General features: G+C 48.2%; 1 protein-coding gene across 2 annotated transcripts in view; it reads left to right on the top strand.

Moving 5' to 3' along the window:
* The window catches only part of RUNX1 (RUNX family transcription factor 1), a 140,200-nt gene extending 128,199 nt beyond the window's left edge, over positions 1–12,001 (top strand). For both annotated transcript variants that reach the window (XM_040338944.1, XM_040338943.1), the window contains 2 exons: positions 5,136–5,297; positions 11,183–12,001. In XM_040338944.1, coding sequence (XP_040194878.1) covers positions 5,136–5,297; positions 11,183–11,673 — 653 coding nt within the window. In that variant the 3' untranslated portion in view covers positions 11,674–12,001. The remainder of the gene's footprint in view (positions 1–5,135; positions 5,298–11,182) is intronic.
* The last annotated feature ends 782 nt before the right edge of the window (positions 12,002–12,783 follow it).

Raw genomic sequence — 12,783 nt, 5'->3', positions numbered from 1 at the left:
TGAGTAATAAGTGATGCGTGTTGGCAGAGCCCTGAGTCAGTGTTCTGTCAGCGCACCAGACGCCGCACAAAAACCATTTGATCATTTGTCTCTTTGTAGTGCAGCAGCCGAGGAAAGTCCATTGGGCAGAACTGAACACATATTGACTCTCCGGACACAGTGACTGATCCGGGTAATGAAGCGTAGAGGATCCGCACCGCCACCAGGGGGACTCGTTCTGCTGCTTCCAGGGAGGGGGGTCACCGCCTGTCACCTCCACTCACTGCACATAGAGAAGACACAAAGCAACGCAGCTCTGTGCTCATTATTATAGAGCATGGGTGCGCAACCTGTGGCCCTCCAGCTGTTGCAGAACTACAAGTCCCATGAGGCAATGCAAGACTGACAGGTACAAGCATGACACCCAAACACAGAGGCATGATGGGAAACAGCTTACATACAAGCAGTATAAGCCTTTCGTAGAGCAGAGTGTAGACGGAGGGACAAGGAGCCAATCAGTTGAGGTCATATGCTAACAAGGAGCATGCTGATAGGAGAGGCAAGCAGAGTGACAAAGTGATGAACTGCTTCTCCTTTCACTGTCCAATCACAGGCTGGGACTTAGAAGTGTTGCTCAACTGCAGCAATAAATAAATAAATCAAGTCTCCTGCCATGCCAGACTGTGCTGTGGGAGGAATAGTGCCCCATCGTTGGTGTCAGTGAGAGGAATAGTGACCCATTGGTGTCAGTGGGAGGAATAGTGCCCCATCATTGGTGTCAGTTGGAGGAATAGTGCCCCATCGTTGGTGTCAGTGAGAGGAATAGTGACCCATTGGTGTCAGTGGGAGGAATAGTGCCCCATCATTGGTGTCAGTTGGAGGAATAGTGCCCCATCGTTGGTGCCAGTGAGAGGAATAGTTACCCATTGGTGTCAGTTGGAGGAATAGTGTCCCATCATTGGTGTCAGTGGGAGGAATAGTGTCCCATCATTGGTGTCAGTGGGAGGAATAGTGCCCCATTGGTGTCAGTGGGAGGAATAGTGCCCCATCATTGGTGTCAGTGGGAGGAATAGTGTCCCATCATTGGTGTCAGTGGGAGGAATAGTGCCCCATTGGTGCCAGTGGGAGGAATAGTGCCCCATTGGTGTTAGTGGAATGAATAGTGACCCATTGGTGTCAGTGGGAGGAATAGTGACCCATCATTGGCGTCAGTGGGAAGAATAGTGACCCATTGGTGTCAGTGGGAGGAATAGTGTCCCATCATTGGTGTCAGTGGGAGGAATAATGCCCTATCATTGGTGTCAGTGTGAGAAGTAGTGTCCCATCATTGGTGTCAGTGGGAGGAATAGTGCCCCATCATTGGTATCAGTGGGCGGAATAGTGCCCAATCATTGGTATCAGTGGGAGGAATAGTGCCCCATCATTGGTGTTAGTGGGAGGAATAGTGCCCCATCATTGGTGTCCTTGGGAGTCATAGTTTCCCATCATTGGTGTCAGTGGGAGGAATAGTTTCCCATCATTGGTGTCAGTGGGAGGAATAGTGTCCCATCATTGGTGTCAGTGGGAGGAATAGTTTCCCATCATTGGTGTCAGTGGGAGGAATAGTGTCCCATCATAGGTGTCAGTGGAAAGAATAGTGCCCCATCATTGGTGTCAGTGGGAGGAATAGTGTCCCATCATTGGTGTCAGTGGGAGGAATAGTTTCCCATCATTGGTGTCAGTGGGAGGAATAGTGACCCATCATTGGGAGGAATAGTGTCTTCATCATTGGTATCAGTGGGAGGAATAGTGTCCCATCATTGGTGTCAGTGGGAGGAATAGTGACCCATCATTGGTGTCAGTGGGAGGAATAGTGACCCATCATTGGTGTCAGTAAAGTAGCGTTGGAAGTGATCCCAAAACAAAAGAGAACAGCAGATCTCTAGGTGATGGCCCCTTTAACAGACTATGAAGCCCTTCACTTCCTGTGGCCCCCCGTGGTGTCACTCTCCTTCTCTCTCTTCTGCTTACCCCCCTGACAGGAAGTTTCATATCCTCAAATCCCACGTTCAGCTCCTTACCTGAAACCACCTACTTCCCATCAGACGACTTTTGCTTCTTCTTGCAGCGAATAATAATAATAATAAAAGCTCCTCTGCCCCCGGCGGGGTCTCTCTGTCTGCCGGCTCTCGGGTCGGATTCGCCGGCCACAAATGTACCAATCCGATCGCTCCATCCCAAACTGTATTCAGTCTTCAGGTATTTTAGTTTTGGATAAAACTGCGTTTGTTTGTTTTTTTCTGTGACCCCAGTGTGGAGATTTCTCTCACTTCCTGTCCCTGTGACACGGCGGGTGTGTGTCACCTGGGACCGGAAAGCAATGACAGCAGATCAATTGTCAGGAGGTTGATCACTTCCCCCAGTCTACAATTTTTATTTCTGTGACCCCAGTGGGAAGATTTCCCCTCACTTCCTGTCCCTGGAGTCACAGAGACCCAGTGATCACATATAAGGCATGCAATGCGAAGGTTCGATGGGAATCCACCATATTCTTCGGCGCCCCAGGCCACAGACATGATTATCCCAGCTGTTTGGAATGATCAGCGAGCTGTTGGCGGACATGAAAGCAGCGGGGATTGTGCAATGCTGTGATTCTGGGATTTGTACTGGTGAGTAATGACACTCGGAATTGTGTCCTGAGGTCAGCATTGCTATTCATCACCTACTGAGGGTGTCAGAGCCCAGCATTGTGTGGGAAACCCTCCCAGCACTGGCTGGAGTAGAGTTTCCTCTTTATGGAATGAAATTACTCCTCTACACCTGCAGGTGGCGCTCTCCGCTGCTTCATCTGCATGGCATCGCTGCCATCTAGTGGCAGAAAAGAAAATATGACAGCTTAACGGTTATTACAATGGTAAAGAGCACCTGTCATGTCATAAGGTGAGGAGGTGATACTGCCACCTCTTAGATGTCTATTTTTTTATTTTATTTTATTTATTTTTTGCTGCTTAATAGGGATCTTGAATAGAAATATTGCACCAGACAAATAGCTCTTGGTTGCAGTCCTATGCTTTTCAATGGGCAGTGTTGCCAACCGTCCGTATTTTTACGGACAGTTCGTAAAAACGGGCACTTTTTTCCCCCGTTCGTAAATGTCCGTGGTTGCGGAAATGTGCCAGTAAAAATAGCTGAGATCGGTTTGGCTTGGAACTGCGCATGGAGATTGGAGGCAGGGGGTGATGGTGGCTGCGGTGGCACTGCAGAGGGGGATGGAGGCAGGGGGAGATTGGAGGCAGGGGGTGTTAGTGGCAGGGGGTGATTGGAGCCAGGGGGTGTTAGTGGCAGGGGGTGATTGGAGGCAGGGGGTGTTAGTGGCAGGGGGTGATTGGAGGCAGGGGGTGTTAGTGGCAGGGGGTGATTGGAGGTAGGGGGTGTTGGTGGCACCGCAGAGGGGGATGATGGCACCGCAGAGGGTGGGGGGTGGAGACAGGGGTTGTTGGTGGCAGGGGGTGATTTGAGGCAGGGGGCCTGGGGGAGATTGAAGGCAGAGGGAGATTGTGGTACCACAGAGGGGGGTGAAGGCAGGGGGTGTTGGTGGCAGAAGGGGGTGGAGGCAGGGGGAGGCAGGGGGTTATGGTGGCTGCGGTGGCACTGCAGAAGGGGATGGAGGCAGGGGAAGATTGGAGGCAGGGGGTGTTAGTGGCAGGGGGTGTTAGTGGCAGGGGGTGATTGGAGATAGGGGGTGTTGGTGGCACTGCAGAGGGGGATGATGGCACCGCAGAGGGTGGGGGATGGAGACAGGGGTTGTTGGTGGCACCGCAGAGGGGGATGGAGGCAGGGGGTGATTGGAGGCAGGGGGCCTGGGGGAGATTGAAGGCAGAGGGAGATTGTGGCACCACAGAGGGGGGTGAAGGCAGGGGGTGTTGGTGGCAGAGGGGGGTGGAGGCAGGGGGTGTTGGTGGCAGATGGGGGTGGAGGCAGGGGGTGTTGGTGGCAGAGGGGGGTGGAGGCAGGGGGTGTTGGTGGCAGAGGGGGCTGGAGGCAGGTGGTGTTGGTGGCAGGTGGTGTTGGTGGCAGAGGGGGGTGGAGACAGGGGGTGTTGGTGGCAGAGGGGGTGGAGGCAGGGGGTGTTGGTGGCAGAGGGGGGTGGAGGCAGGGGGTGTTGGTGGCAGGGGGTGATGTGACTAAATAATTTGCCCTTATTATATCGAAATTAACAAAAATATGTTTTTTTACCTTAATATCTACCTTAAATCACATTGCTATTTGCCTAGCGTACTTGTTTGTAGCCTAAATACTGAAATTTGCACCTAAAAATTTAACTTGGTAACTTTTGTGAAATGCCAGTAAAAACGTGGCTGCGCCAGTAAATTTCGGGTGTCGTGCCAGTAAATTTCAATCTGGTAGGTTGGCAACACTGGTCACGATTGGCAGCTGTACTGTTACTGTAAGAAAAACGTTGCTGCACCACTGCCCATGTTAACAGCATTGCAGCATCGCACAACCAAGGCAAATTAGATGTGCTGCAGCCTCGAGGAGTCATGGCCCTGGCATGTGTACCACCCCCTTCAGCTGACATGGTAGGTGGGCAGTCGGGGAGTGGCTCAACTGGCTGTTTTTACCACCCGTGGTCACCTATGTAAAATAAAAAGGTATTTCCCCACCATACGTCCCATACGTCAGCTGGACAGGGTGGTGCATGTGCTGCATCCATCTTTGTGAAGTGGCACAGCCACAGCCTATCAGATTCATCCATTGAGGTCAATGGGACCACACCGCAACTGCGATCCAAAAGCAATGGTAAAAGCTCCATTGACACATTCAGGAGGTGGTAGGATCACCTCCTGGAAGCCACCACGCCACCCCTCTCTGAAAAGCAATCCACTGCAGATCTCTTTTTTTCCCCCAGAGGGTGATAGAGACTGCGGCCCGTGTGAGAGAATCGTGATCTTCATTCTAAGCAAAAAAAATTGTGATTCTTGTATTGGCCGGACTCATGCAGCTCTAGTCCCCAGTAGTAAGTCTGCAGCATAAATGGGTGTCAGGTGTGTGAAGTGTATTTCTCAGGTGTGTGTGTGGCTCCTCCTGAGCCCGGTACGATGTGGGCGACCCCCAGCACAGCGCCATTCCCTCTCGTCCATCCCTATTAACCGGCTTCTTTGCTTTTCTTCCCGCAGATACCAGACAAGTGCAGACATCTCCTTCCTGGTCCTATGACCAGTCCTACCAGTCCCTCGGATACATCGCCACCCCGTCCGTTCACCCAGCTACACCCATCTCACCGGGACGAGCCAGCGGCATGTCTTCGCTCAGCGCAGAGATCTCCAGCCGATTATCAGGTAAGATCTCGGGATTACCATACTCTGCTGAAAGGGCAATCACAGCCAGGCAGACAGCATTTTCAAAGGAGAGCTCAGCGGTTGTGGAATTTGATCACCAGATCGGGGTAAATAGCCACAGCAGCCCTTTACCATGTGATCAGCTGTGTCCAATCACAGTTGACTACAGTGTAAACAGACTTGCAGGTTATCCGCAATACTTTCCTCACGCGCTGTCACAGCGTGAGGAGAGGAGAGCCGGTAACTGACAATCCTGACAGGGGACATGTACACAGATAATCAGAGCATTATCAGTGGGTGCCCATCAGTGCCTCCTCATCAGTGCTGGCCATCAGTGCCTCCTCATCAGTGCTGCCTATCATTGCCTCCTCATCAGTGACCATCAGTGCTGCCTATCACTGCCCATCAGTGCACTTAAAATGCCGTGAGCAATGTTCATAGCTCATTTTCCCGGAAATAAGAAAAACATAAGATGCACATAAAACACGTTTTATATACATTTAAAAAAAAAATATTGTTTGGTTTCCTTCCTTCCCAAACACAGGAATACCCAATAAAAAAGAATGCCCACCCTGCATATAAAATAAATGTAAAAGACCTGTTGAAATTTGTTTTAAAATGCACACATATTTTCCAGCACAGTGGCACGGTATAAATGGCACCTTAGTGCACCACCTACTGGTTCCAGCTGGGAAATATGTTCAACTCACATCCAAGCCTTGTGACCTCAGTCTTCATTGTTGGATCTCCTGACTACAATGGGTGAGAGAGGAGCACAGGCTGAATAGGCCTCCTCATCAGACAGGCGGCACACCTCGCCTGGGCTGTGTGTCTTACCCGGGGCTTGTTTGTGTTCTGCAACCTGCGCTGTGTGCAGCTGCCAGGCGATGCCTTGACAGGCTGCTTTCATTAGTGCCGATGACTCCATTAGGAGGGAGGTTTATCAGTTCAGAAAATCTTTTCGCTCTTCCAAGAACTCAGCGCTGAAGCTCCTGCTTTGGCTTTGTCGCCGAGCCGCGTCTCACCACGGTGGCTGCATTTACGTAACTCAGCCAGGCAGACAGGGATGAAGTAATTACTGTTTGTCTTAACAATTCGTCTGCTGAATATTTGCTGTTCATGAAAGAGATCCCAGACCATGGCAAGGTGTCAGGTGAGATGATCGGTCTCCTCCTATTAAAGGGATGACATATGGAGTCACATGACCACAATATGTTACATTTCATTATGTATTGATTATACTCAGCTGGTTATAGTTATAAATGAACACCTAAAATACATATACGGGGGTCTGCCTTTCCTTCCGTATATGTACACTATATTGCCAAAAGTATTGGGACGCCTGCCTTTACACGCACATGAACTTTAACCACTTGAGATCCGCGCTATAGACGAAATACGTCCGCAGCGCGGCTCTCAAGTGCCAAGTGGCCGTTTAAAAACGGCCTTTATGTGCATTACCCGCGCGCGCCACTGGGTGGCGCGCGGCGGGTAAAAACTGTCCCGACGCATCGCCGAAGACCCGATGCGTGTACCTGGCGGCCGCGATGTCCGCCGGGTACACGCGATCGTCGGTGACACGGTAGGTGACAGCAGGAACGTGGAGCTCTGTGTGTAAACACAGAGCTCCACGTGCTGTGAGAGGAGAGGAGACCGATCTGTGTCTCTTGTACATAGAGACACAGCATCGGTCCCCTCCCCCAGTCACCCCCCTCCCCCCACACAGTTATAACACACCCAGGCTACACAGTTAACCCCTTCCTCACCCCCTAGTGTTAACCCCTTCACTGCCAGTCACATTTATACAGTAATTAGTGCATTTTTATATCACTGATCGCCGTATAAATGTGAATGGCGCCAAATTTGTGTCAAAAGTGTCCGATACGTCCGCCGCAATATCCCAGTCCCAATAAAAATCGCAGATCGCCGCCATTACTAGTAAAAAAAAAAATAATAAAAAAAATCATAATTCTGTTCCCCATTTTGTAGGCGCTATAACTTTTGCGCAAACCAGTCGCTTATTGTGATTTTTTTTTTTTTTTTACAAAAATACGTCGAAAAATACGTATCGGCCTTAACTGAGAAAAAAAATAGTTTTTTAAAAAAAAATTGGGATATTTATTATAGCAACAAGTAAAAAAAATATATATTTTTTTTAAATTGTTGCTCTTTTTTTCTTTATAGCGCAAAAAATAAAAACCGCAGAGGTGATCAAATACCACCAAAAGAAAGCTCTATTTGTGGGGAAAAAAGGACGCCAATTTTGTTTGGGAGCCACGTCGCCCGACCGCGCAATTGTCAGTTAAAGCGACGCAGTGCCGGACGCTGAGATTTCGCCTGGGAACGAAGGGGGTTTATGTGCCCAGTAAGCAAGTGGTTAATGGCATCCCAGTCTTGGTCCCTAGGGTTCAATATTGAGTTGGCCCATCCTTTGCAGCTATAACAGCTTCAACTCCTCTGGGAAGGATGTCCACAAGGTTTGGGAATGTTTGACCATTCTTCCAGAAGCACATTTGTGAGGTCAGGCACTGATGTTGGACAAAAAGGCCTGGCTCGAAGTATCCACTATAATTCATCTCAAAAGTGTTCTATTGGGTTGAGGTCAGGACTCTGTGCAGGCCAGTCAAGTTCCTCGAACTCACTCACCCATGTCTTTATAGTTGAAATTAGCAGGGCTGATCCGAGGCAGGGTGCACGGGGTGCCGCAGAGGTGGGGGTGCCGAAGCTCCAAAGTGCTCCCCTCTCTCCTCCTTGTCTGTGTCCATGTAGCGGGTGCTGCGGTTCCCCACCCCGCTTGTTCTTTCTGCTGGCAACTGACAAGTGCGCATACCTCCCGCTGTCCCCGGAATCCGGGCTGGGTAGCACAGCGGAGCCTAGTACTGAAACACGTTTCGGGACTAGGCTCCACTAATTTATTCTGTCCGGTGCGCATGGAGCAGTCTCCTGTCCGCCCCGCCCCCTCTGCGTGTGTCAGCTATTTTCCCATAGGCGGTGTGATGAGAGGCTTCTGGGTTGGCCGGAGCTGCTGCCAATCATCCCATGCACTCCCAGAAATGCTCTCCGAGTGCCACCCTCCAAGTAACCAAAGATGCCACGTATGCCCCTCCCCCTTGTAATGTGCTTCTGCTCCCAGCGCGCCCGAGCTACATGGATCTATTGGACAAGTACTGATCTATGGGGACACCTGATGTGGGGGGCTCTGATGGGGACACCTGCTGTGGGGGGACTCTGATGGGGGACACCTGCTGTGGGGGGGCTCTGATGGGGGACACCTGCTGGGGGGCTCTGATGGGGGACACCTGCTGTGGGGGGCTCTGATGGGGGACACCTGCTGTGGGGGGCTCTGATGGGGGACACCTGTTGGGGGGGCTCTGATGGGGGACACTAATGAAGACTTCTTAGGGGAGCATCTCTGTGTTTGAGTTGTAGCCATAGAAACGTTTGTAAAGGGGAGGAGTTAGTAAGATGACCACGCCCATGTAGGGGCGCCAGAAATATTTCTGCACCCAGGCGTCTGTGACCCTGGGATCGGCCCTGGAAATTAGCCACGTGTGCGCACATGCAGCACAAAGGTGTAGCTTTCCTAACACATCGCCTCCTGGGATAGCTGTGATGTAGCAGTCCCAGGAGGCAGAGGGACCCGGCCAAGGCTGGAAATCAGAAAGTGCTGCTTTGAAGCACAAAAAAAACACATAACTGTAAAAATAAAACATTTTCTTTTTTTAGCAGTTGTATAAGAGAGGAGAGAGGGGCAAAATAGGAAATGTTTTATTTAGTAAGTTAAATTATGCCTTAAAGCGGAGGTCCGCCTAAAAAAAAATTATTAAAAGCCAGCAGCTACAAATACATTAATAGATGGACACTTACCTGTCCAGGGTGCCCGCGATGTCGGCAGCCGAACTGATCAATCGCTCGGCTCTCGGCTTCCCCCGCCACCATCCTCAGTGAGGGAATCAGGAAGTGAAGCGTTGCAGCTTCATTTCCCGATTCCCTACTGCGCATGTGCGAGTCGCGGACTTCCGCTTTAAAAGTGAAAGAAAGTCCAACATTTTGAGTTGTCACCTAAACAGGAATAAAGGGTAAATTTACTTATGGGGGACACCTGTTCCTGTAAGAACATATTTCCTCCCATTCTCAGTTGTGTCTACGTAACAAGAAGTTAGACAGGAGATGATGGAAGGGATGCAGGTGACAAAAAAGCAAATTCAAAGTGTTCTGTTAAGACAACCATTGTTTTATAGAATGTGGCTGCCCGTGTTTTAAGCTTACCTGCCCCTTGAAGATAGAAGGAGATAATAAGCACACTGCAGCAGAATACTGAACTACGTTTCTTTAATCCAAAAAATTACAAGTAATACAGCACAGGGTTCCAAGGATGTTATCGCCTTTCACACAACACAGTGCTTAATCATTAAGCAGTATGTTGTGTGAAACACGTTAACATCATATATTGTGATTAAGCCCTATGTTGTGTGAAACCCATTAACATCATATGTTATCATTAACCACTTGCCTACTGTGCACATACACCCCCTTCCTGCCCAGACGAGATTTTAGCTTCCGGCACTGCGTCGCTTTAACTGACAATTGCGCGGTCGTGCGACGTGGCTCCCAAACAAAATTGACGTCCTTTTTTTCCCCACAAATAGAGCTTTCTTTTGGTGGTATTTGATCGCCTGTGCGGTTTTTATTTTTTGGGCTATAAATAAAAAAAGAGCGTCAATTCTGAAAAAAAAACACAATATTTTTTACTTTTTGCTATAATAAATATCCCATTTTTTTTTTAAATGTTTTTTTCTCAGTTTAGGCCGATACGTATTATTCTACATATTTCTGGTAAAAAAAAAAATCGCAATAACCTGGTTTGCGCAAAAGTTATATTGCCTACAAAATAGGGGACATAATGATTTTTTTTTATATTTTTTTTTTACTATGAATGGCGGCGATCTGCGTCTTTATTCGGGACTGCAACATTATAGCGGACAGATCGGACACCTTTGACACATTTTTGGGACCATTCACATTTATACAGTGAACAGTGCTATAAATATGCATTGATTACTGTATACATGTGACTGGCAGGGAAGGGGTTAACCACTAGGGGGCGGGGAAGCGGTTAAATGTGTAGCCTATTGAGTGTTCTAACTGTAGGGGGAGGGGGGTGACTGGGGGAGGTGACCGATCTGTGTCCCTATGTACAAGAGACACAGATCGGTCTCCTCTCTCCCTGACAGGACGTTGAGCTCTGTGTTTACACACAGAGCTCCAGGTCCTTGCACAGTTACTGGGCAATCGCGGGTGCCCGGCGGCCATCGCGGCCGCCGGGCACGTGCATTGTGTCCCCAGTGACGCGACGGGGGCGCGCGCGCCCTAGAGGCTTTAAATGACAGGACGTCATATGACGTCCTGTCAGAACAATAGGGTATTCCGCCCGCTGTCATTTGACGGCGTGCGGTACCCTAGTGGTTAAACACTATGTTGTGTGAAACGCGTTAACATCATATGTTATGATTAAGCACTATGTTGTGTGAAACACGTTAACACCATATGTTATGATTAAGCACTATGTTATGATTAAGCACTATGTTGTGTGAAACACGTTAACACCATATGTTATGATTAAGCACTATGTTGTGTGAAACACGTTAACATCCTTGGACTCCTGTGCTGTATTACCAGTAATTTATAGGGATTAAAGAAGCATTGTTTACTATCCTGTTGCGGTGTGCGGCTATCTCCTTCTATCTTCTTGGTTGGCCAGCCATGCCAGCACCTGCCAGAAGGGACTAGTGACAGGATTGGCTCTTCTTGCTCACCTGGAGCAGTGTTTCCCCTACATTTGTAACCTGCCCCTTATCTGTAATTTTTTTTTTGTTTCCTTTCAGGAGCGTCAGACCTGACGGCATTTAGCGACCCCCGAGTCGGAATCGATCGCCAATTCTCCGGCCTGCCGTCCATTTCAGACCCCCGCATGCACTATCCTGGAGCCTTCACGTACGCCCCAACTCCAGTAAGTTCAGGAATTGGTATCGGCATGTCAGCCATGAACACTGCTACGAGGTACCACACCTACTTACCACCGCCCTACCCAGGATCTTCTCAGGCTCAAGGTGGACCTTTCCAGACCAGCTCCCCTTCGTACCATCTCTATTACGGAACACCGGCTGGATCATACCAATTCTCCATGATGTCGGGGGGAGACAGGTCACCTCCTCGCATCCTTCCCCCTTGCACTAACGCTTCCACGGGGTCCGCTCTCTTAAACCCAAACCTCCCGAACCAAAACGACGTGGAAACGGAAGGAAGCCACAGCAACTCGCCAACCAACATGGGCACCACGGCACGTCTGGAGGAAGCGGTCTGGCGGCCATATTAAGAAAAAAATAGGACGTCAACTGTGTGACATTTACATGTGAAATCTCTTTAGTGCCAGGAGATACTGAAAAGTCTATAAAACTATGAACTGAGGATAGACCCGATCTCAGAATGCTGTGAAATCACCTGGCAAAGAAATACAATTATTTAAATACGTCTATCTCATTTTTTTTTATAATTTTTTTCGTCAGTACAGCTGAACGATATGACTTTGCGGAAATGGACAGTTTTATTGTGCAGAGTTTGGAGGGACCGTCAACTATCTGATCGCGACTGGTCATCCAAATGTATTTTTTAATTTTATTTCTATTTTTTTTTTTTTTTTTTTATTTAAAACCTGGACAGAAAAAAAAAAGAAGATTTAAAGGCTGGGAATCTCACCCTAAATTATTTGAACAGCTTATGTTTTTAAAAAAAAAAAAAAATGTTTTCAAAAAAAGCTTTCCATGCTCCTGTTACATTGTACACACAAACTCTTTGTAAAGGAAAAAAAAAGCCGCCCATTTCTTTGTTTTACCTTTTTTGGCACCTTAAGCCTTTTTTGTGCTTTCTTCTATTGCTTTCAGGTATAATTTACATTTTTTTACATACGTTTTTGCATCGTCTTTTTTTAACGTTTTTTAATTGTTAATTTTGGGCAATGATATGCAATTATTTGGATAATAGTGCCCCACTTGAGGAGTGGCTGTTTTATTTAAATATGTATTGTATTCAGGGTTGTTTGTTTCCTTGTATTATCCCAGATGTACAAGAAAATTGTTTACATATTGTTGCGTGATTGGGAAAAATGATCTGTCCTGAATTTGCCATATTTTTTGTTCCCTCGGAAGGCAGTGCTAAGACTGAATAATTAAAATAGCCTGACCTGTGCAAAACAAATTGTGCATTAATGGGGTAAGAAACAGTGTGAGGAGCTGGGGGTTAGAGCAGGGATATCAATACTCAAATTATTATTTTTATTTTTGTTTTCAGATAAAACAGACACTGATCGCCTTATTTATTAAAGCAAAGTTAAACAAGTTGCAGTAACCAAATGTAGCCAATCAAATTGCAGCTTGCAGCAGACACATTAGCCAAGAGTTGGCTTCCAATTGATTGATGTTGATCCCCG

Source organism: Rana temporaria, chromosome 2, assembly GCF_905171775.1.
Source record: "Rana temporaria chromosome 2, aRanTem1.1, whole genome shotgun sequence".
Classification (NCBI taxonomy): Eukaryota; Metazoa; Chordata; class Amphibia; order Anura; family Ranidae; genus Rana; species Rana temporaria.
This window is presented reverse-complemented; position numbering and strand designations above follow the sequence as displayed.